The sequence below is a fragment of the Conger conger genome, chromosome 16, assembly GCF_963514075.1.
Source record: "Conger conger chromosome 16, fConCon1.1, whole genome shotgun sequence".
NCBI classification, from domain to species: domain Eukaryota; kingdom Metazoa; phylum Chordata; class Actinopteri; order Anguilliformes; family Congridae; genus Conger; species Conger conger.
Window position 1 is genome coordinate 4,743,859 of NC_083775.1, and position 24,594 is coordinate 4,768,452.

Consider the following 24,594-nt stretch of genomic DNA (forward strand, 5'->3'; position numbering starts at 1 on the left):
TAAAGGCGCCTTATAAATGCCAACCATTTACCATTTAACCATTCAATGGCCCAGTGGCCTGTTATGTTTTGCCCCGTTATCCTCCATTGTGTGAGGTTGAACCCAGCCTCGTCGATGAAACTGAACTGCAATGGCATGTCTCTGGCATCAAGCACAAATATTCTCAATAGAATGCTAAATGGTGAATTGACTATGTGAAGCACTTCACTATTGATTCCTCTCCCGTTCTCACACACACACACACACACACACACACACACACACTGCCATGCAAGGCACCAGCCAACTCATCGGGAGCAATCGGAGGTTAGTTCTTGGTCCTGGACACTTCTACGCATTGAACTGGCAACCCTCCGACTGCCAGACGACCGCTCTTACCTCCTGAGCTAATGTCACCACAAGAAAACGGTGTGATTCCAGAAAAGAAAGACAGTAATTAATACACATCAGGAAAAGGCAGGCTTGTTTTTATTTTTATTTATTCTGTTGCGTCGAAGGATGTGGTCAATAGTAAACATGATGATTTGGTCAATTCCTCTGACAATAGCAGGTTTTGATTCCATTGTCCAGGACATGGTCACAGGTCTCATCAGACACTAATGTTCTCCTTGCTCTTCCTCATCCTCTTCCTCCTCCTCTCAGCTGTACTCTTCCTCTTACCTCCGCTCTTTCTGCATGGCTTGGATCCATTGCTCCAAAGCACACCAGGCCTTTTGCATTCATCCTGAGGCTGGAGATGGGTGTTTTTTTCCCCCCAACATCCAATTTTTTCCCCCCCTACCACACAAAGATATAGATGTTTTTATTTACCAAAAATGCTCAGACATCAGAGTGAGCAAAACTATTACTTTTTTACATTACATTAGTGGCATTTGGCAGACGCTCTTATCCAGAGCTACGTACAGTTGATTAGACTAAGCAGGAGACAATGCTGAAGGACCCAACGGCTGTGTGGATCTTATTGTGGCTACACCGGGATTCGAGCCACTGACCTTGCGGGTCCCAGTCATTTACCTTAACCACTACGCTACAGGCCGCCCCTGTGCTATAGGTCGACCATATTACTTCCTGGTGCCCTGTGTGTCTCCTCATAGGTTTCTCTTAGCGTTGCTAATTAGCGTCTCTACATTATATGTATACTCTAAGGCAGGGGTGTCGAACTGAATCCCCAGGGGGCCGCAGTGTCTGCTGGTTTTTGTGGTTTCCTTTCAATCAGCTGCCAATTAAGGCCAATTAAGGCCTTGAGAACAAGGCGTGTGGATACTTTAACCAATCAATGACTTGAATGAACCCAGAACACCCCAAAAACCAGCAGACACTACGGCCCTCCAGGACTGGAGTTTGACATCTGTGCTCTAAGGGAACTGCAAACTATGCCTCTACCAGGAAGATCTCCCTGGGGGGCGGTGAAACCCTAAACCACTATGGGTAATTTCTCTACAAAGGACTGCTCACTCTGTTAGCAGCCCAGAGAAAATGAATGGAACTGGCAACTTCATTATAATTATACTGTGATAACAATGAGTATACATCTTTTATCTTTATGCATGAAACTTGTCCGCCTCAATGTTTACGGTGAATCAAAAGCCGTGATAACTAATATTTACCCAGCTAAAAAAAACAGCACTTCTTTTTTTTTTTTTTTACCCCAAATACAAATTATATCTCCAAATCGCTGAGCCGAGTGTTGCTCGATACGGCGATTCGCCACGGTATGGAACATTGCGTATCCTTACAGCCGTGGTGACCGCGCCCCAAGTGCTGGGTCACCCCAAAGCACGCGTCTGCTCGTTACAGAGCGATGCAGTCGCCATTCCCGTCTCACAGTAAAATAAGTCGTTGTTTGAGCTCCTTAAGTTGTTGTGCCCAAATTTAGGCCTACTGGATTAGTGGGAGCAATGAAGCTACGCCTGCCCTGCTGTAACATCCAGCTATGCCCGCTTAGCCAGCATGAAAATTGAGCTGGTCATAAGCTGGGCTAGCTGGGTATGAGCTGGTCATAAGCTGGTCTAGCTGGGTATGAGCTGGTCATAAGCTGGTCTAGCTGGGTATGAGCTGGTCATAAGCTGGTCTAGCTGGGTATGAGCTGGTCATAAGCCGGCCTAGCTGGGTATGAGCTGGTCATAAACTGGCCTAGCTGGGTATGAGCTGGTCATAAGCTGGTCTAGCTGGGTATGAGCTGGTCATAAGCTGGTCTAGCTGGGTATGAGCTGGTCATAAGCTGGTCTAGCTGGGTATGAGCTGGTCGACCAGCTAGTGCTGGCAGCTTGTCTGTACAGCCAGGTGGCTCTTTGTGACATTGTGTGAAACATACCCATCAGTCCTGGAGTGGTAGCTCAATTAGCAGCTGTATTCATTACATTAGTGGCACTTGGCAGACGCTCTTATCCAGAGCGACGTACAGTTGATTAGACTAAGCAGGAGACAATCCTCCCCTGGAGCAATGCAGGGTTAAGGGCCTTGCTCAAGGGCCCAACGGCTGTGCGGATCTTATTGTGGCTACACCGGGGATCAAACCACCGACCTTGCGGGTCCCAGTCATGTACCTTAACCACTACACTACAGTCACTACACTTAGCCACTAGGCAACAGGCTGCCTGCCAACCTTACATACAACTGAACAACTATTTTCTGAACTGTTTTGTAAAATAGTTTTTGATAATTGCTCTCAATTGCTGTCATTATGCAAATGTCACAGAAGATGTTATAACTTTGTGGCAGTTACCCATTTTGACAAAACAAACAGGAAAACGGTTGAGAGGCTTTACTTTTTATTAACACATTAGAAATCTTTAAAGAATCAGAGACCAAAAGTCTTTATATGCAGCACCAATACACAAATGGATGATATGAAAGAAATGCATAATTTAAAGGCCATTACAGAACTCTGTACCATCGCTTGATGTATAAATATGAGAAAAAGTACAATCAAGGGAGCAGCCGATCTCTTGTTTGTTTGTTTTTATGCTATGCTACTTTCACCTCATGGTGTCCTCTGCAGACCGGTCTGTAAAATGTTGTTGTTCACGTCAGGGGAAATTAGTGAGGAACCGCACGTTCCCTCTGGAGCAGCTTCCATTCCCTTATGGTTTCAGAACTAAGAGGCTAAATTCAATCCAAACACAAGCCTGAAAAAAAGGCAGTGTGACTCTGTTCCTTGTTCACTCTCCCTCCGCCCTCAAACGAACAAAAACAGCACTGCCTGTGACTTATTCTTAAATTATCGTTTTTTTTCTCGCTTAAATGGAATTGCCTCATACAGGGTTTCATACAGAAATGGTGAGGGGGGGAGGGGGAGGGGGGACGGGGGGTATGCAGAAATGATTTTACAGACACAAACATTCTGAGACAGTGACATAACGTCACGTGTACCCGTGACCGTCCCGCCACAGCGTCGCCCATCCACAGCCGACAGCACGCAGACCAGCCTTTTTCACAGTGTAGGAAACATCGACGACGGACCGAAATCTGCCACGCAAATCTACAGCAAGTGATTATGTGCAATGTTACAAAAAAAAAAAAAGATGATCTTGGTTGCTAAAGTCATGTCGTATCTATTTAGTCATTTATTTAGCGTCAGTGCACAGATCCTGCAGGTCACACGGTCAGGTTGGTGTGATTTTATGAATTTTTTTTTACAGCAAACTCCAGCCGTTGCTTCTGCAGAGCCACAGATAATTTTGTGCAAAACGGTAAAACAGTCCCTAGGGGTCCCCCTGTCTTGATGGCGCTTCTCTGCAGTTAACATCCTCGTTAACCGTGTACAAGAGCGAGCATTAACCGGCTGAAGCCACAATCATCTCGCGACTCGGATGATTCTAGCCTACAGTAGACGACTTGATTTTTGGTCACTTGGTCAAGGCAAATGAAAATTACCTTGTTCATGATTTCATGACTAGTTCACATGGTAAATCTGCTTCGTCAGTGCACCTGTGTTCAGTACTTAAATTGGTTACGGGCTCAAAAATACAAAATGGATTTTGCGTTGAACACGAGGTGTTCAGCACAATTCAAGATATAAAATTGAAGTGGTTCTTCGTGGTACAAAAGTGACCTCAGAAAAATATTTTCAAGACTGCACTTTCAAATACTGTTGATCAAAATGACACCGTACTGAAAAAACATGAATGCAGAAATACCTATTATAATATAAATATACTGGAAATATGAAATACAGGCTTCAGATGTGGCCCCAAAACACTCTCCAAAAATCTGAGTTTCACATGTTACCCATTTGCTACCAAGCTAAGTGATGCCGCTAACTGTCAAAAGCACTAAAAAAAAAATTTATTTTCTGTGGAATGTGGAGTGAAGAAGAAAAAAAACACAAAAAAACCTAAATATTTCCATATTGTGATATCCGAGAGCATACAAAATGGTTTCATTTGTTTTCAATCATTCTTGAGAAAACAAACAAACCTTTAAAAAAGAACCAGAATGAAAATGTCGTTTGGTTTCGTGCCTCCAGGCAGAAGTGGTACAAAAGTCCAAGCGATACTTGCCCGGAGGTATGGGAGAAGGTACAGACACACGGACTCAAACAGCTCACACCAGCTTAGAAAACGGTAAACAATACACTGTCGTTTTTTTTTGTTTGTTTTTTTTCTCGTAAACTTTTGGCTGTCGATCAGGCTACGACGTCAGGGCATTCAAGAAGGAATACGCAAGTCTTCGAGGAGGTTTTACGCTGTTTGAGTGAGAGAGAGGCCGAGACCAGGAGGGAAAGGGAGAGGGAGGGAGACGTCACACGTCGCGGATCACGTCGGCCGCCGGGCTCCGGTAGAGGTACTTCCAGATGGCGTAGTAATGCACGGCCGCGGCGAGCGCCACGAACACGTGCCAGATGGCGTGCGCGAAGGGGATGACGCCGTCACATTTAAAGAAAAACACGCCCAGGCAGTATATCAGCCCGCCCCACGCCAGCTCCTGCAGACCGTCCGTGTTGTTCTAGGAAAAACGGGAGAAAATAAAGACACGGATTAAACGCAAGAATATGTACATGACTTCCATTCTTTTTAGTTGACTAGCTTGTATTTCACGGCACATGGTGCATATACAAAGGATAGGCTTTACATAACGTTCACGCCATCTAACCTAATTTGGTGAACGCTAGATTCGCATCTCAGGTGGACTTCTACACAACCACCCACAGAGGGCGCTCTGAGTCCGCGTTTTGACAAGGTAGAAACATTGGGTTTTCATGATATACCAGACAGCCCAATTCTTCTAGAAGTTTTAGGATTCAGCCCATATTTTAAGTATATTTTCATGTCTGTAAAATTATATATACTCCTCTGCCTGTACAGCCATCTTAAATCTCCCAAACACCAGTTTCACCTGGTTGGGGTGTCAGTTATACTGAAAGCGGTTTAATCCGTTACCTGCCATCAAATGCTGCTGGATTGCTCTACATTATTCATCAGACTTAGGCCATATGATACTGCACACACCACCCTAGGGTGAGTTTCCCAAAGTCATTCGCTCATCTTAGGTGCGTTTTCTGAAACGAATGTGGCTTCAAGTAGTATATTGTCTGTTCCCCCCCCCCCCCCCCCATTATCAATATATTGCCAGGTATACAAACTATAGCCACATTAAGATACTGCAATATATTATTATTGTGAAATTATAAATTATTGTATTAGTATGTCCACATATCAACACTATAGTATATTCCATTTCTGCAAGTTCAATCAGGGATGGAACATGCATCAGAATTCAAGGAGATTCTCGTGCCACACACACACACACACACACACACACACACACACACAGGAGTGGAGATGAGCAGACCTGGACTACATGATCACTACAAGGGGAGTGAGAAAAGGATAGAGATGGGAAAAGGGTTTTAAAATAGTAAACGCATACGGTACCATTGACGTCACGACCAATGCCGGGAAAAACCCCATTGTTAGATAGAAGGCCAGCTCCACTAGTTTATACCTACAAAGAACAACAGGCTTTAAATATTCCACCCAACACAAACCCTTTTCTGAAAACAACAACAGAAAGCAAACCATTTCACAGAAGAAAAAAAAAAAAAAAACAAGGTTCAATTTAACAGCAATGCAGGAATTTAAGATCATTTTATCTCCAATACGCTAAAACAAAAACTAAACAAAAAGCAGAAACTGTTAGACTGAAGCCGAGCCTATGCTTCTCCATGGGTCAAATCCGACATACAGATAATTATCTATAAATTATATATAAATAATTATATGATAATTATATATAAATCATTGAGCCGCATTGCACACACTGGGGTTATGTTAGCCGGTACAGTTCACAGCGGCCGCTTTAACGGTGAAAACGTGGCTGTGTGGAGAGACGGGGCACCCTCACCTTTCGTGGTAATTGAACACATAGATGGTCCCCGCGGCAGCCATGAGCCACACAAACCAGCGCATGTGCGCGGCCAGAGGGCCCAGCTCCCGGAGGTTCAACCTGCGGAGGAGCGACATCGTAACGGGGCCCGTGTCCCACTGCGCTCGCTACAGCCGCTCATACGCTCTCATCCGGAGCAACATACAACAGAGCGTACCCATTACATTACATTACATTACATTACATTACATTATTGGCATTTGGCGGACGCTCTTATCCAGAGCGACATACAGTTGATTAGACTAAGCAGGAGACAATCCTCCCCTGGAGCAATGCAGGGTTAAGGGCCTTGCTCAAGGGCCCGACGGCTGTGCAGATCTTATTGTGGCTGCACCGGGATTAGAACCACCGACCTTGCGTGTCCCAGTCATTTACCTTAACCACTACGCTACAGGCCGCCCGTACCCATAACCAGGGACAACCCCGCGCTTTTACGAAACAATTCTGAAGAATAATGTGCACTTGCGTAGGAACAGACAATAAACAGTGTACATAGCCGAATAAAAGTTGCAATAAAACCATTCCTAGCAAACACGACTCTCGTAATAATGAGACACAATTCTGAGGAAAAAACTAAAAACAGCTAATAGTTGATTAGAGATTCTCACGCGTCAAGTCGGTTTTTAAAAACTGACTATGCTCTGTGTGTGTGAAGCTACTCTGCCCTGGAGGGTCTGTGTGTGTGTGTGTGTGTGTGTGTGTGTGTGTGTGTGTGTGTGTGTGTGAAGCTACTCTGCCCTGGAGGGTCAGTGTGTGTGTGTGTGTGTGTGTGTGTGTGAAGCTACTCTGCCCTGGAGGGTCAGTGTGTGTGTGTGTGTGTGTGTGTGTGTGAAGCTACTCTGCCCTGGAGGGTCAGTGTGTGTGTGTGTGTGTGTGTGTGTGTGTGTGTGTGTGTGTGTGTGTGTGTGTGTGTGTGTGTGTGTGTGTGTGTGTGTGAAGCTACTCTGCCCTGGAGGGTCAGTGTGTGTGTGAGGCTCTCTGTGTACTGGAGTGCTGCTCTCGCTGGTGACAAAATGGCTGCTGAGCATGGGGTAATTGTAAGATGGAGATTGATAGATACTTTATTGAGCCCTAAGGGGGAACTGGGCTGTCTTACAGCCAGCATAAAACAAATAGACATCACAGACGATGCTGCATTGAATAAATAATAAGCAAATCTGCGTTTGACTTGTCTCTAGCAGGCCAGAGTTATGTTGTAAGGTAGATTTATTAAAAATAAATGATTACACTTCATTTTATACTGAATATCTGTCCATTATGAAGACAAGAAGACTATATTTCAGTACATCTTTGTAATATTTGAGCTGCTAAACACTTTACAGTATGAATTCTGTCTTCCATGACTGAACCATGTCTCTGGATGTGTCAGTGGTTTATAGAGGGCTGGAGACCCCAGAATGCACTATGGGCCTGTTGGGCCAGTGAAGGAAACTCTTTCTAAAAACACGCTAGAACGCCCAACTCCAGTCAATGTAGACGACTGGTTCATACCTGCAGAAGAGCACAAGCCTAAGTACTTACCAGGGTGTGTAGGAGGCAGCTATGAAGAAGTATATCACCACTCGATCGCACATGTGAAAGCAGTGCTCGATTTCCCTGCGAACGAGACAAAACGGTCGGTCACACGCTTCCCTCAACAAAACCCTTGACGTCGTAGACTTGGGTCGATGCAATGCAAGGTGAAGCCAGTGATAAATGCTACTTGTTGATAAATGTGCAAACTGTTACCTTGGTATGATAATGAAACATACACACATCCATCTGGAACATAAAATCAATTCCGGGGTCTGGGGAGAAAATACCAACCCCATGAAAAGCGCAGTAGTAGAAACTGACCACAAGGGGGCGTACCGAGAACACCTGGCCCATGGAAACCACACAGCTGAACACAATGTGACTGAGTTCTGACTGACAGTGGAAACTTTTGTGTGCCAAACAAAAGGCTCCAGCTGGATTTGAATGCTGGAAGAAAATTCCTGCTGAGGTGGCTGGCAAGGTTGCCCACATGTGGTCCTCGTGTTGGGTCACATTTCACACCACGTGATCACACATTTCACAACTAGAGGTCTCTTTGAAGGCTACATAGTGATGACTGATGCTGTTAATAATAATAATAATAATAATAATAATAATAATAATAATAATAATTTGGCATTTAGCTGATGCTATTATCCAAAGTGACTTAGATTAGACTATGCAGGGGACAATCCCCCCTGGAGCAATGCAGGGTTAAGGGCCTTGCTCAAGGGCCCAACAGTTGTGCGGATACAGGCTGCCCCAGTCATGTAGCTTAGCCACTAGGCTACAGGCTGCCCCAGTCATGTACCTTAGCCACTAGGCTACAGGCTGCCCCAGTCATGTACCTTAGCCACTAGGCTACAGGCTGCCCCAGTCATGTACCTTAGCCACTAGGCTACAGGCTGCCCCAGTCATGTACCTTAGCCACTAGGCTACAGGCTGTCCCAGTCATGTACCTTAGCCACTAGGCTACAGGCTGCCCCAGTCATGTACCTTAGCCACTAGACTACAGGCTGCCCCAGTCATGTACCTTAGCCACTAGACTACAGGCTGCCCCAGTCATGTACCTTAGCCACGAGACTACAGGCTGCCCCAGTCATGTACCTTAGCCACTAGACTACAGGCTGCCCCAGTCATGTACCTTAGCCACTAGGCTACAGGCTGTACCAGTCATGTACCTTAGCCACTAGGCTACAGGCTGTACTCGTCATGTACCTTAGCCACTAGGCTACAGGCTGTCCCAGTCATGTACCTTAGCCACTAGGCAACAGGCCGCCTTAAAGATGTGATTGCTAGCGAGAGGAGCGTAACTGAGCCCTACCTCATGTGACTTTTCTTCCAGGTGACGATGTGGAAGACGGTGGAGACCAGGAAGAGGGCGCACAGGCCCGTCCCGTAGACCCAGGCCGTCACTCTCTCCCAGCCGTCGTCTGACAGCCTGTACAGCAGCGCCATGCCGATGAAGGCCGGGACAATCAGGAGCTGAACACAGAGACACAGGTACACCGAATGAGCAGCTGAACACAGGCACACCGAATGAGCAGCTGAACACAGAGAAACACAGGTACACCGAATGAGCAGCTGAACACAGAGAAACACAGGTACAACGAATGACCAGCTGAACACAGCAGAGAAACACAGATACACCGAATGAGCAGCTGAACACAGCGCAGTTTAGGCAAGGCACCTAGACCAAACGGTGCAAGAACAGCTGAACACAGGCCCAGTGGAGCTGACGAAAAGCTGAATTCCAATGCGGGTGACCACGGACGGCAGCTAAACGGACGTCAGCGCTGGAATCTGCAGGTCAGGCGGGAGGGCACTCACCGCGTGTGTGTAGCAGTTGGCAGCGTGCTCGTAGCAAGTGGGCTGGTAGCGGCCATTTGCTGCAGCGCGGCGGTTCATGAACCTAAAAAAAAAAACAAAGAAAAAAAACACACATACCACATTGGTTATGTACCGGGACATACAGACTTGTTTATATGCCGTCTGTCCTGGCCCCACAGTGGTGGAATGACCTCCCTGTGGAGGTCAGAAAGGCAGAGTCTCTGACCACTTTCAAACGCTGAAGACTGAAGACTCATCTCTTCAGGCTGCACCTTTCCCTCCCTACCTCACCACCATGATTAGCCTTGTATATGCCATAGACTATAATGGCGCCTATATAGTTATATATAGATATTGTTGTGTTTTGTTTTAGCTATTGTATTGTTGTACTCGGGGTATTCTAGCTGCCATCTGTGGTAGGCTAGTTTGTAAGTTGATGTATTCTTCAAGGGTTCCGATTGTATCTGTATGTTTACACTAGGACTACAACCATACTGTCCTCTCGGGACCACTTCACACTTGTTCCTGTGTTTGATCTGCACTTCACTGTACGTCGCTCTGGATAAGAGCGTCTGCTAAATGCCTTGTAATGTAATGTAATGTAACGTAAGATCACAGCAAGTAGGCTGTAGATTCAGCTTCCAGGTGGGGCTTGCTTGTTTTACCCTTGAGCAAAGTGTTCAACCTGATTTTCTGTAGTACACCCCCAGCTGGAGGAAAGGGACATCGTGACATTTTTGAGGAAGTACCTAACCACTTCAGTGTTTAGCATGCAAATAATGCATGCAGCGTTTAAAAACTAACGTCAAACTGCCACAGTCCACAGCATCCCTTTCAATCATACGGCAAAACGGATAGGCCCATTTATTTCAATCACAGTAAATTCCCCTTTGATGTATTCAACCAGCACTGGACGGTTTTCAATGGTTCACTTGTGTCACAAAGCACAAGAGCTGTGGGGAAGGGACGGGGAGTCTAACCTCAGAAAGAAAGAAAAAAAACGGGAAGTTGCACTGACAAGCACCGTGGCCGTCTTCTGCCGTGACAACAAGCTGCTTTTATCCTCGATAACATCCGTCAGTTCACAGCGGTTTGGACATTCGACAGTCCATGTTGCTGTAGTGGAGAGCTGATGTAAAAGGTCTATTTCACTGTAGGCTGTGTTCGTAACAGCCCACTAAAGCTCGTCTTTTGTCTATCGCATTTTTCAGGCGCGTTTAGAGACTGTCACGAGACTCACCATGAAGCAACAAGTGGGTTTAGCCTAAATAATAACTTCATGTTCCTTTGGCTGTTCTATTGAGACAGTCGTACCATAACGAATAACTAATACATATAAAAACCGTAGCCTGAATGTTAGCAAGTAGCTGTCTTGCGCCAAATGTGTAGCCTAATTAGTGGTGGCTTATGAACCATCTTCATTCCAATAGGATATACAGTAGGTCTCTTTAAAGGCTACAACTCAGAAACCACTTGTTTGGATGTTAAACACGTCCTGTGAGATCTTCAAAATCGTATTTTGAGCGATATGTAATCTTCTCTATGATGATCCAAATGGAGTCCTACAACAGCATGTTATTACTTCCGTCATAATAACATACATACCAACACTGAACATCTGTCCGGGCAACACCTGTGGCTTTAACTTGACTTTACAGGTAACGCTACTGAAAGAACTAAGACACCACATTTGTCCCGGTGTTTTGGGGACTGTACCTATAACCAGAAAGTTCTACGTTAAAATCTCGCACGCTGTACTCCTGTGTTATGAGGAAGGAAATCATTTATGAGCTAAACATAGGCATATTTACAGTAAATCGTATGATACACGGGCGGACCCGGATTAGTATGCTCAATACATATCAACTGGATAATTTGCACCAAGTGAAAATGTTCTTCTATCAAACTGCATGCAATCACATCTAAGGATGGATGTTCCATGATGCGTTTATAATTTGCTGATGACCCATAGTAGGCTAGTCGACTGTAATACAACTAAACTGTTAGTCAGATTGGCAATAGACAGTCAAATTCTGGCTTAGTGCCAATGAGGAATTTAGGTAACCGCTGTCGCTTTTGTATTTAGAGAAATAAATTGGCTAGCTTTGGCTACTGATCCAGGCAGTTGTTTGGTATTAAATCCCCATACCACACGCCGTTTCTTCCCTTAAAACAGTCAACGTGTAGCCTGTTAGATTAGATGGCTGATTCGCTAGTTTGCCCAATCTAACAGGTTCGTAGCGGACGAGCTAACCAGCTAGTCACCTAACGTTAGCTGGTACAAAGCAGACGAATTGCAATGGATTTGGCAAAATAACAGTAGCCAACAAGCAAACATGAGCCCATTAACAGAAAATTGAGAGATTCTGGCATGACTCACCTTTGAAAACTGTTAACCCTCTTCATGTTAGCTACGGGAGGGCGGCAAAAAAAGATGAAAATTATTTAAAGCTATGCCGATAGCCAGCTATGTTTCTTTACTAATGCTAAAAATAAAAGATAATTCTAAGCACGCCGGGAAAAGGCCTATGGCATCGACCGACCACCCTATTCTCTCGCACAGTTTGACATTCTAACTCTATATAAATACTAAAAAAGGCACTATTTTAGTCGTTTTCTCAGGACCATGCTGCCTCAGCTAGGTGAGCTAACCCAACTAATTAAAGACCAATTTGATCCACGCGAAGCGGAGCTGCAGCAATCTCCAAAGCCATGTCTAGCTATCGACACTCCGGTTTCCTCCCCGGTACATACTTGGTACATTGTCCATACATTGTAGCTCTTGATTATTGTGTGAACGATGGACAATATAACCAATCATCGAGCCAAGCCGGCTGCAAGGGACCAATCGCCGCTCGCCAAGATCAGGCGGCTGTTACTTTCGGATGTTCGTGACGCTGTGACAGGAGGGTGGTGCGCGAGTCGGGAACTTGAATATTTATCTGTGTCAGGGAAAACGGGTTCCTGTGAAACGAATACATCCACTGATCGTAACCGTATTATTAAATAACTGTGTGCGAAACTTGAGTAGCCTACTACTGTCGTAACAAAGAGGAGTACCACGAATGTATTTCACAATTGTGTGACATAACATGTTGGGTAAAGTGATATCTCAAATACAGGTTTTTCTGGCTGGATTGCTCCTGCACCCAACTGTCTCTAGTTTAGGATAAGGTGTTAATATCATTTACGAAATGAGTTGAGCTGAGAAACGGTTATGGTTTTTATCTGCACCAAACTACATAGTCGTATCATTGTGCAAAGGTTTTTAAACATTTCTGTCCCTGGCTAGTTATATATACAATTGATTTGTGCCACCTGACAGAATGCATGTCTGGATTTAAGAGCTACGGCAACTATTATAACAAGAAGTAAAGCCATTGCTTGCACACATCTAGAACTATTGCATAGTCATAATATTTTTGCTCAGTAAGCATGATACATTATTCAAATTGGGGAAATACTGAAATGAACACAGTATAAGGATTACTCGCTTTCGTTTATTTACTATGTACTCATGACACAAGTTGGTATTTCTAGTGTACGACCCTCTTACATATGAAAACAGTAGGACTCTTTGTCTCATTCTCAATATCTATGTCTGTGTCTGTGATTGGCCTCAGGGTTTATTCTGTATGATTTTATGATTTTTATGATGATCTACCTCACAGTACCTTTCATGAAAAAGCTGACGCTTTTATCTCAAGTGACTTACAGTTGATTAGACTAAGCACGGGACAATCCCCCCCCCCCTGGAGCAATGTGGGGTTAAGGGCCTTGTTCAAGGACCCACCAGCTGTGCGGTTCTCATCGTGGCTACACCAGGGCTTGAACCACCGACCTTCTGAACCGCCCGTCATGCACCTTAGCCACTAGGTTACAGGGCGCCTTTCTTTTAGTCGTCCTTATTTCAGCCCTGTCCTCTTCCCTGGAAGTCCACAGCGCTGCCTTTCCATTGTAGCCATGTCCCGATTACCCAGAGCCCTTGCAGAACACGTAGGTATTATGAGCTTTCCAGCCACGGACTAAGGTTGCATAACGGAAACACTGTAATTGATCCAGTCGGGGATAGCGTGATGTAACACCTCCTTTTTTACGTAAACCTTTTTTTTTTATTTATTGTGGATTGTGTGAAGCTCTGAGGGTGGCACCGTTTGTGACGTCGAGACCACAAAGCTGGAAAATGTAAATTTAAGCTTGGAAAGCGCATTTTATTTGACCTCTGACCACAGCTTTAACGGACAGTCTCAGCATGCCTTCTTCATTTTCACTGAAATTGAATTACTCTACGCGGATTAATTAATGTCTTATGAATCCTTAAAAAAAACATGTCACAAACTCCAATGGAAAAGGACAGCACTCGCAGTGAGGTCCTGAAGGTTTATTGAAGACAGGGACAAACCACGCCTTCCTATTTTACTGACATCTGTCACATACTGTATAGTGTATACATATCCGTCAGTGAATAAAGCTTTCATATTAGAGTATTCTTGCTCTCATCTGGAGATTGTCCTCTTGAGGTTGTATAAGTGGTGTATAAATGTATAAATAGTCACCCAAAGGCTCACTGTGTTGTGGGTGGGAAATCACAAAGCTGTGTGGGATCCAGGCACCGACGGGGCTATTTTCAGCTCGTGCGCTGCTGTCCTACTCTGATGTATGGAAACCTTCACTTCTCAGTGAAGCAAGCCTTTCATCTGAGGCGCCTGTACTTTTACTGTTACAGACAGAGGCACTCATACACACCCCAGCTTAGCGTCCACTGCAGCTTCATCGCCTCAAACATTGTGCTGGAGCACAATTCACCTTCTGTTCTTGTGTTTTGCTTTACGACAGACAAAATATCAACGTGGCATTAAATTGAGTTTTGAGTGAAGTCATTTATAAAAATATACTTTTGCGAAGGCAACATTTTGAAAAGTAAGAAGCGCAACTGCAAATCTGATGTTGAAATGTATTTGGCATTTGGGGTGATCCGTCAGGAGTTCATGTGAAAGTTCTTATCTGACAAGTGAGAGGTGCCAAAGAGAGACTGTTACCAGCTTACCAACTTAACTGTAGCTACGTTTGCTATCGCATAACCTGATCTTAAAGTCTGAAAGCAATGTTTGTGCTTTTCATTCCCATTGCCACAAACACTGGGCCGCGCTGTTTAAGATATTGCAGACCTATTGCATATTATCGAGTACAATTCCCCAGCCACTCACCACACCACCAGAACAACTATTAGTACAGACAGCTCAGTTCTGGATATAATGTAATATAATGACATCAGGCTATACAACTTGCAGGCAAACTGAAACGACTCCTCTATAATGAGACGCCAAACAGTGTAGGGATCACTGGCTTAACAAAACCTTTCCAGGCTACCAAAAACTTGTGTTCCTTGGTACATCCATTATGACAAGAATATAATATTTACCGTTTTGCAGTTTCAGTGGGAGAACATATGTATTTGATGCACTAGAATATTTACAAAGAAGGGTCTGTTTTTCAACCAGTTTTTTTTTTGTCACACTGATAAGTTGTGAAGTAAAGGCATCTAGATGGTTGGACAGTTCCACTAGTCTCAGTGTTGATGCTTAGTCTGTGCTTGTGTACAAAAAAGATAATAATAAATAAAAATAAAATTGCATCTCTCTGTCCTCACCCTTGCAGTGACATACTGTATGGACCACCTTTCAAACCAAACCTATGCCTTTGATATAAAATTATCTATTCATTAATTTCCTCTTATAAAGTTCGGAAATTTAACAAAAATATGCTAAAATTAAATTCAATCAAGGCCTTAGTTTACATGTTTAGCGGTACCAGACTAGTTACTAGCTTTCTTTGCTCACATGAAACGCCAAGAATTTAGAAACACGATCTGCTTAGGCATGCGTGCAATGAACTGGGAACCAGCATCTGGTTACAGCAGCTTTTTATTATGCCAGTGGCCCTCCAATGAGAGTATTTACTGGGATAGTTAGTCTTTTTACTTTCTTTTCGAGAAGAGTAATCATCTTAAACTGTACAGGATTAAAGATCAACTTTCATGATCATTAGTCAGGCATATAATATAGCTTATCCATTTGTCCACTTACGCCACAAAAGGTGGAATTTTTCAAGTCGGCGGAGATGGAAGCCGAGACTTTTCTTTGAATCGTATGACAAAATTATTTAAGCAACATTTTTCGTAATCTTCACTGTTGAAAACATGGACTTGACAAATACTTTGAGGTCTTATTTTGGAACTGAAAATAAAAGTCTGTGGGATAAGGTTTCTCACTGTGCTGTTATTTGCTTTAGTGGCTTGTTCCTTGATGATGCCAAATTTAGATGTTTCAGAGTTAATTTTTCTCTCTTTAAAAAAAAAAAATCTAGTCCTGCAAATTTTGAAAAATGTTGCAAGTTGTTTTGTGGTTTTATTTTTTTTAATGATCACAAAGTTAAAATATTATAGATCAATGTGTTGTTTTTAAAAGGCAAGGCCACTCATACTCATAGTAACGTTAGTACATCCGATACTGTTATCCCCGATGCCTGAAGCGAAGCAGAATTTGATTGGCTGTGTTGTTGCACGAGGCCGGCCGCAGGTGGCCGGTAGCGGCACAGCGGAGGTGCGATCCGGTGATGGGTATTTTAAGGATTACATTAGCAGGCCCCACAGGAATGTGGCGGGTGTCGTATGCTAAGATTTATTGTCCCGTGATCCTGTGGCGTTGCTAGCGCCGCGATAAGAACCCGCGGTGCGCCGGGGAGGGACCGTTGGGAAAAACCAAAAGGCCTTCCACACAGACAAACTAACAAACAGAGCAAGCCGGGTATTACAGCAGGCCGTAGATCTCCGTGATCATGAGCTACAGGAAACAACGGCTTATTACACTCGCTTTAGTTTACGTGTTTGGCGTTGCAGAATTACCCTGCTATGATACGATACTATCACTATAAAATACAAATAAATAAAAACGAGCGAAGTTGATTTAAAAAAAAAAAAGTTGTTTATGTTAGCTGAATGTCCAAATGGATAACTGATAACTGTTCAAACAATTAGAAATGTACTTTTATCTTCTTTGTTTGCTTGTCCTTGTGAAAACAAACTGCATTGTGTCAGGTGATAATTTTCACTGATATCTGTGTATCATATCGTGTTATGGAACAGCGCATTGTGCAAATTAAACTTCAGATACCAGTTGTTTGCATGAATCGACAGCTCTTGCTAATAAAGTTGATTGTTGATTAAAACTAGAGAATAAAATGGCTTCCTGGACGGCTTGTACAGTCGAGGCTTCCAGCTCCTGTCCTGGTTGCTGTCGTCAAAAATACAGGGTTTAAAGGTTACTAAGGTATTATGCTAAGCAGTCGCTAAGACAAGATTCAGTTGGAAGCGTCGCTACGGTAACGAACGGCCTCCTTGAGTGATAGCTGACCTACTTTCTCTCTGCGAGTTCTAGAATCCCCGTTAACACCTTCCCCAAGCTCCTGCTTCTGCTGAAAAGTACCACTGCTTTTGACCTTCCTGATGTTTTTGGTACAGGTGTCTTTGGTGGGTGCTACACATTAGTGGTGGTTGAGGTGAGTTTTCCCCTCATCACTGTAAGCGCTTTGAGTGTCTAGGAAAGCGCTATATAAACGTAATGATCTATCTATCTATCTATCTATCTATCTATCTATCTATCTATCTATCTATCTATCTATCTATCTAATTCGCCTGTGTGCAGTTTGACCTGGTGTAAGTGCAAGCGATGTCATAGGGTGTTGACCCTGACTGTTGAGGGACTGCAGGATGAGGAAGGCTTTGACCGGATGCGTGTCAGTTGGTCGAGAGGTTCTGCCGCCAGCCGCGATGCCCCTGCCCTGACTCCCCACAAACACTGCTGTATAGCCCCTAAGCATTCTGGGACAAAAGAAAACGTGCCATCATTTTAATCCCATCAGCACCGCTGTTACAACGCACATACAACTTTAATCAGCCTCACCCGCAAAGTACTCTGTTTAGCACGGAGATGTTGGCTTTGCGTTCTATTATTTTCAGAACACGAGCTTTCGTATATACAAACAGCTTTCAGATTATCGCCTCACGTCCTATTGTGCTTTAACGCGAATCCGTGTTGCTGGTGCCCCTTTAGAACTTTTTCCCACTTCTCCCATTTATGTCAAAATTTATGTCTCTCAGTCCCACATTTCCAGACGTCTAGCTCGGTCTTGATTCCGTTTTTCGCTCACTGAGTTCAATGGAGACATTTTTAGCCCGCGTGCGTTCCCTTGAGAGCTGAAGGTGTGCTTTTTCGGAAGGACGGGTGTTCACGGCTGAGGTGTTCTGGGAAGAGACGATGCTCCTCATGGCAGTTTTTTTGGAAAACGGTCCGTGGCAGGGATTGAAATGTAGGTTCGGCCTATAGCCTAGTAGCTAAGGTACATGACTGGTACCAGGAAAAGTCGGTGGTTCAAGCCCCAGAGTAGCACAGGCCCTTGGGCCCTGAACCCCCCTGCTCTCCAGGTGCTGCACTGTGGCTGCCCACTGCTCCTGAGTGACAGAAAACACATTACCCTACAGGGTTCAGTAAAGTAGGCCTTCGTCTTCTTCTAAATAAATAGCGTAAGAAACAGAGGCTGAAAGTGCCTGATGTCGACAGTGCTGGTGAGCACATCCCCTGTAATACTCTTTAGGTTCGTGCTGTTCTATCCTGACCGGCATTGGCTGAAGGGATCGGGGAGGGGAAAGGGGATTATTGTTCAAGTCCCTGTCTTTTCTCATGAACATGGACATTTTAATTATATATTTTTAAAAAAACTGTGCCGTACCATTTACTGGGATTAGAAAACCTGAAATGAGGAAGAGACACCGCTGTCATTGAACAGCTGAGTATTGCTGAGGGTGTACGATGCAGAGACACTTCAGCTGGGGGAAAGAGGGAATTCATTTTAACTTCAAACCCACGTACGACATTGTGTAACGCAGAGCGTTCCGGTAACGTTGCCGCACTGTGTGCCAGCTGGCTTGGGCCTGGAGGCCGTTGCCCACACACGTGTAGCTCTTTTTCCAGGACAGTGTTTACACGTGTTCCGCCGCGTTTTTATACAAGCTGCGTGATAGACTCAGAACCTGTCAGGGCTCCACAGGTACTGCCATTTTAGGAGTATTTGCTCCCGAAAAACTGATGTGCGCTAAATCGACGTGTGCTAAACTGGCGAAATCATTTCAGAGCGCATCTGCTGACCGGGCTGCCTTCGTGTGCTCCCCTCATAGCGGAGCGACCCGGCTGCTCACACTACCCCGGAGCCCTCCCCGTGTGTTCAGGGCGTTTATAACGTGACGCTTGCTTTCACCCGCTGTTTTGCATGCCTGTTTACATAACCTGTGCCCTGCCAGTGTTGGCGATGAGGGTATTTGTTTAATCGGCACGTAAGGTGAACAGAGGTGAATCAGAGCACCTGTTCTTAGTGCTTTGTTTTGTGTCACGTGTTGCGCCTTTGTTGACACTTAAAAGGGACACATGAAGAAAAAAAAAAAAACTTAATAGTATATGCATTCTTTAGCATATTTTTAAATAATTTATTAATAAAACTTTTTTACTCCAGAGACCCTGCGTCCTCAATCGAAGACATTACATTTTGGCTTTTTGTGAGCTCTATACAGTATTTCTTTTAAAAGAAGGGACATTCAATTAAAATGAAATAAAATATATATTTGAAAATAGTTGGACTGCAACATGTTTTTGTCATCCAAGACGCTTTTTTTTTTAATATAAAAAAATCCAGACAGGATGGAAGTGTAGTGTGTGTCACAAATTAAAGGTGTGTTTGAAGTTGTAAAGTGTGCGGGTTTTCTTTTTCGTTTGTGTCTCAGGCCAGCACTTTACCTTAGGTTGAGTGTGTGATTATCTATATACACAATGCATGCCCAGTGAACAGCTCCCTGCTGAAACAAACGGCTCACGTTTTGAGACAACTAGTCGCTGGTTGACCAGATAGACCAGCTCTATACTCAACATGGTTTGACCAGCTCAAGCTAGATTTTGAAATAACTAGTCGCTGGTTGACCAGTTAGACCAGCTCCCTATGGTTTGATTAGCTCAAGCTATGCCTTTAAACAGCTGGTAGCTGGTATCTCAAGCTGATCATAGCTGGATTTCACACCAGGGCTCTCTCTAGGTTCAAAATGAATGCCTGTATTTATGTGTCCGGTTCTTTTTGACGCAGTAGTCAGTCGCAGTGGCTGTGGAAAAAGCAGCGTTGCAGCGCAGTCTGGGGTGACTGTACGCGCCGGCATTAGTTGGGGAAGCAGGAGGCTTTCGGAGCGCCGTGGGAACAGTGTGGGAACGCTCTGGGAACGCTCCGGGAACGCTCTGGGAACGCCGCGGTGAGAAAACAATAACAGCCGCCGCGGGCTATTCTCGGGGGCGCGGGCGGCGGCTGTGTGCTGCCTGCTCCCTCCACGGGGACGGAACCTTCCGGAACAAGAGCCACCAGAGAGACGGGGGGGGGGGCGGGCGGGCGGGCGGTGAGGTGAATTAGGGACACCGGAACGGAGAGAAAGAGATAGTGGATAGAGGGAGGGATGCAATAAGAAGTGCGAGAGAGGGAGAGAGAGAGATAGAGGGAGAGAGAGAGACGGAGAGAGATAGAGAGAGAGAGAGAGAGAGAGAGAGAGAAGAAGGGAAATAACATGGGCCCCCCTGGCTGCTAATAGGCCCGAGGGTTCAGCAACTCGACGTCCTCGAGGGCCGAGACCTGCTGGTTTTCCACCCTGCCGTTACCTGAGACTCAGGTGTGAAGACTGCCTGTGAGCCTTCAGGAGCACTAATTAATTACCCAGGAGAAAACACACAAGGCTGCATTTGGATTTGAGGACCAGAGATGATGATCCCTGCTCCAGGCCTTCTACCTCTGCCGAGTCTAAAGTTCGAGGCAGGCTTTTGCAAAAAAGCAAGTTGTCACTAGTGTCCTAACTGGTGTTTTTAACTTGTAGTATTCCTATTATACGATATCTGACATTACATGCAGTGTAACCTGCTTGATTTTGCATCACTGAGTGATTCTGCTCTGTACCTTTGAATTTGAATAGAAGTTGTACTGATTTCATAATTATTCATAGTTCATCATTATCCTTAGCCTCCATTTTTAAAAGGTAGATGTTAGCTGATGCAATTCCACTAATGTTATTGGAGCAAGTTCAAACATGAGCCTTCTGGCATCATTCTGATTGTTCTACATCTCTTATTCCTCTGTGTTAAAACCCATTGTATGGTTCTGGGGAGGTTATATGGGCCACAAAATGGATGTTGCTCCCTTCAAAAAGATGGAGCCATTCCTAAAGAATCTTTCAGGGTACTTAAGATTGTTCACTATATGCTTGTGGACTGCTCTTATCAAGTCAAACCACAAATTTTCGATCAGGTCTGGCGATTGAGATGACCATTGCAAAACAGTCATTTTGTGGTGCTTCTTCTGTTGCAAAATCTGCAACTGGTGTGCGAGTTCAAATCAAAGTTCCAGTGCAGAAATATCAAAATAATGTGGTTCATACGTGAAATGTATTGTTAATTTACCAGTAATGTTGATTGTGGATAATTGTGGATGAACGGGCTATGACACTTGATACTTGTGAGTGCAGTTGTACACGGTGCAAGACATGCTGGGAGATTGAGTTTTGCACACACACACAGCACTGTGCTGTTTCCTGTGTCCTGCTGGGAACGTGAGCATTTAAGGGAAAGCATCATCGGTCAGGTATTCTGTGATTGGTTGAACTGCGAGAGACTTCCCGACAGCCAGTCCAATCGGATCCCTGACCTTGACCTGAGCCTGTCGTGTTTCTGTTGCTGTCACCTCTCTGCTCTGCGCTCCAAAACCAGTTCTTCTCCCGCTCCCCGGTGTGGGAGTGTGCTAGTGTTATAGCCACAAGGAAAGCTGTCAACAGACCCGTCTTCCCAAATCTAGTCAAGCAGGTGCAGGACGGGAACCGACTTTCACTGTTGCCTGCGTAATAAATTTTAGCAAACACTCCTTTTTTTCCCCGTTCTTGCTCAATACTTTCAGGGTTAAGTTCACTGACCTTAAATGCTGAAGGTAGCACACACACAGGCGGTTAGTGATTGTTTTTTGTAGATAGAAACCTGACAGATGTCATTAACCTTGTGATTATTATTATTATTATTATTATTATTATTATTATTATATATATTAATATATATTATGCTTATTTTATCAAGACGAGCCTGTATCTGGAATGACTTGCTTAGCTGACACTTGACTGAATGGTTCACGGAGCTGCAATTTTACTGACGCAATTCAGGATTGGTCTCAGAATATTGGCATCAGTCCACCTAAACCTGGACCCCTAGCAGCACTAGCTTCTGCGATATGATGGCAGGGTTGCTGGTTCAATCCCGCCCTGGGTGTCGAAATGTCAAGACACCTAACCCCAAACTGCTCTCAAAGAGCTGGCTGCTGCCTTGCATGGCAGCCTTTTGCTGTTGGTGTATGTGTGTGTTTGAGAGTGAGTGAGTGAGTGAGTGAGTGAGTGAGTGAGTGAGTGAGTGAGTGAGTGAGTGAGTGAGTGAGTGAGTGAGTGAGTGAGTGAGTGAGTGAGTGAGTGAGTGAGTGAGTGAGTGAGTGAGTGAGTGAGTGAGTGAGAGTAAGAGAGTGAGTGAGTGCGAATAAGCAATATATAAATGCAGTCCATTTCCCAAACCCTGATGTTTTACCTGTGCCCTGTGACCCCAGCAAACGATGCATTTCCAGCAGACATGAAAGTCTGTGTGGAGCCACAAACAATCAGCGGTCCCCGCACAGTGCAGATGACTCATCCAGACTCTGACTCTAACCCTAACTGTGCGTGGGCGGGATCTTCCTGGGTCCTGGGTGCAGTGGCTCTCAGGCCCGTTAGCGGTAAGCCTCTCCTCCCGCGGTAACGCCTGCCCGGGCTCACGGCTTAGATATACGCCGTCGTTGTTCCCGCCCACCAAAGACGGCAAATTAGCATTAGCGTCTGCGCTTCAGTCAGCCGGCAGTGGGTTATTCTGGACGCCACTTTAGCACTGTGCTCTGTGTAGCTTTTATAAGCATAAGGCAAGCAGGTGTCATTTAATTCTGTAAAAAGAATACTCCGTGGGCCACAGACACAGAATAGGCCTGGTCCTACACTAAATTCAATTTGGAATGGAGATTCTCCATAGCGCACGTTTCATACAAAATTTCCAACACAATCTGAACTCTGAACTCTGACCCCTGTTGATGATTTAAACTGCTTGCACAGGCCATGCAATCACATCCCTAACTGCCAAAATGTCAGAACAGCCAGTTTCACGTTCTGAATTTAAAGAGGAATGTGAAAACGTCACATGTATTTGTGGTATGACAAAAAAAACACTTTCCCAACTAACATGAGTCAAACAGTTTTGAAACACCATCTTTATCAGCAGAGAAGACCACACACCTGAATCTTGGTCACAGTCCATCGATGTAACAGAATCAATTCATGACTTCCAGTGTCATTGAAGTGATGAGAATAATAAATTGGTGGCCAATCACCATTCACAAATGTGCTCAGCGATTAACTTTACAACAATCCGAAGCCATGGCCTTTTGTCTATGACAATCCATTGTCACATAAAAATACGAATGGCTTCTAACATACGAGTTGGCGGAAAAGTCAAACAGGAGCTAACCTTTGTGACATAATACAAAATATCTAAGGTATGACGGTGTTTCAGGCACTATGCGGAGTGTGTGCATGTCACGAATAGTTTCGTCTTGAACTGTCACCAAGAATCCCGACATCTCAAATCCGCGTTCGCGCCTGCAACTGTTAGACGCCGCATTGTTGAAACGTTCGCGCGGTATCGCAGGTGCGTGCAGTCTCGCGGAACCGTGCCGCGGGGCTTCGTTTCTCGTTTTCTCGCGCTGTTCGGCGAGCCTTTCAGCCGCGGTGCGAAGTTCACTCGGCTCCGCCACGTCAAAGGGAGCGAAAGGTGATCTACGACAGGTTTCGCAAACAACAACAAACCGCGCTGGCTTTGAGCCAGCTGTGTTCCTCAGCTCAGCCGGAGGCTACCGCGACTCTACCCTGTCTCTCCTTCGACTCAATGGAGTTAAATAAAGCAAATATATAGCTCAACGCCAGCTTCCTTAAACATTTGTGTATAAACTCACTGTCCAGGGAGTAATGCAAGGAATTGTCTCTTCCCTCGAAAGCGAACACACAAGCATTGTGTGCTTTACTGCCCTTTGAATGAACTGCATATCACAGGCTGTAACCGCATTTTTTTGCATTGCAAAATATCAACAAATATTTTGGTTGGCTTATCTTTTAAATAATCCCAATGATAAGCCGAAGGTAAAACTAAAATGGAGAAATACAAAGTGTAGTCACTCACATATTCCATTTGGAGGAACTGTTTTGCAACGAGAGGGAAAGGGAGAGGTACCTATACAGGTGAGAAACGGCTCAATAAATCAATCTTATTTTGGGTGAATTGCTCCTCACCCTTTCTCAGCAGGGTCCCGGGCCAGAAACCCCCGGCCCCTGAGCAGAAGACGCTCCTGTCGTGGCCGTTTAACGCCGCCTGAGCGCACAGGTGAACAGAGAGAGGAGCTCCGATAGAGACACCCTCCGCACCTGTGAAACTCTCTTCACACGCCGACCGACCGACCGCTCGCTCGCCCACCTGTCCGCCCGCCACTCACCTCTTCAGCCTGGTCTTCCGCAGGTCGAAGGTCAACATTGTCCAAACGCACACTCCGACTCAAGAGTCAGTCGATCGTAAAAAAAAAAAAAAAGAATAAATAAACAAAATAGATAAAGGGAGTAAAGAGGAAGAAACGTAAAAACCGCGGCGGACGAGGCTGACGGGAGCGTAAGCCGACACCCGCTCC

The 24,594-nt window shown here is 44.9% G+C and overlaps 1 protein-coding gene across 1 annotated transcript; it reads right to left on the bottom strand.

Annotated features, from left to right (window-relative positions):
* Window positions 1–3,297: 3,297 nt before the first annotated feature.
* Window positions 3,298–12,510, bottom strand: mmd (monocyte to macrophage differentiation-associated). The gene is made up of 7 exons (XM_061225068.1): window positions 12,113–12,510; window positions 9,733–9,814; window positions 9,227–9,387; window positions 7,909–7,983; window positions 6,346–6,447; window positions 5,877–5,946; window positions 3,298–4,947 (listed from the first exon to the last, which is right to left on the bottom strand). Exons 1-7 carry the CDS (start codon window positions 12,136–12,138, stop codon window positions 4,744–4,746), a joined length of 720 nt encoding a protein of 239 aa, XP_061081052.1. The 5' UTR covers window positions 12,139–12,510; the 3' UTR covers window positions 3,298–4,743.
* Between the last annotated feature and the right edge of the window lie 12,084 nt (window positions 12,511–24,594).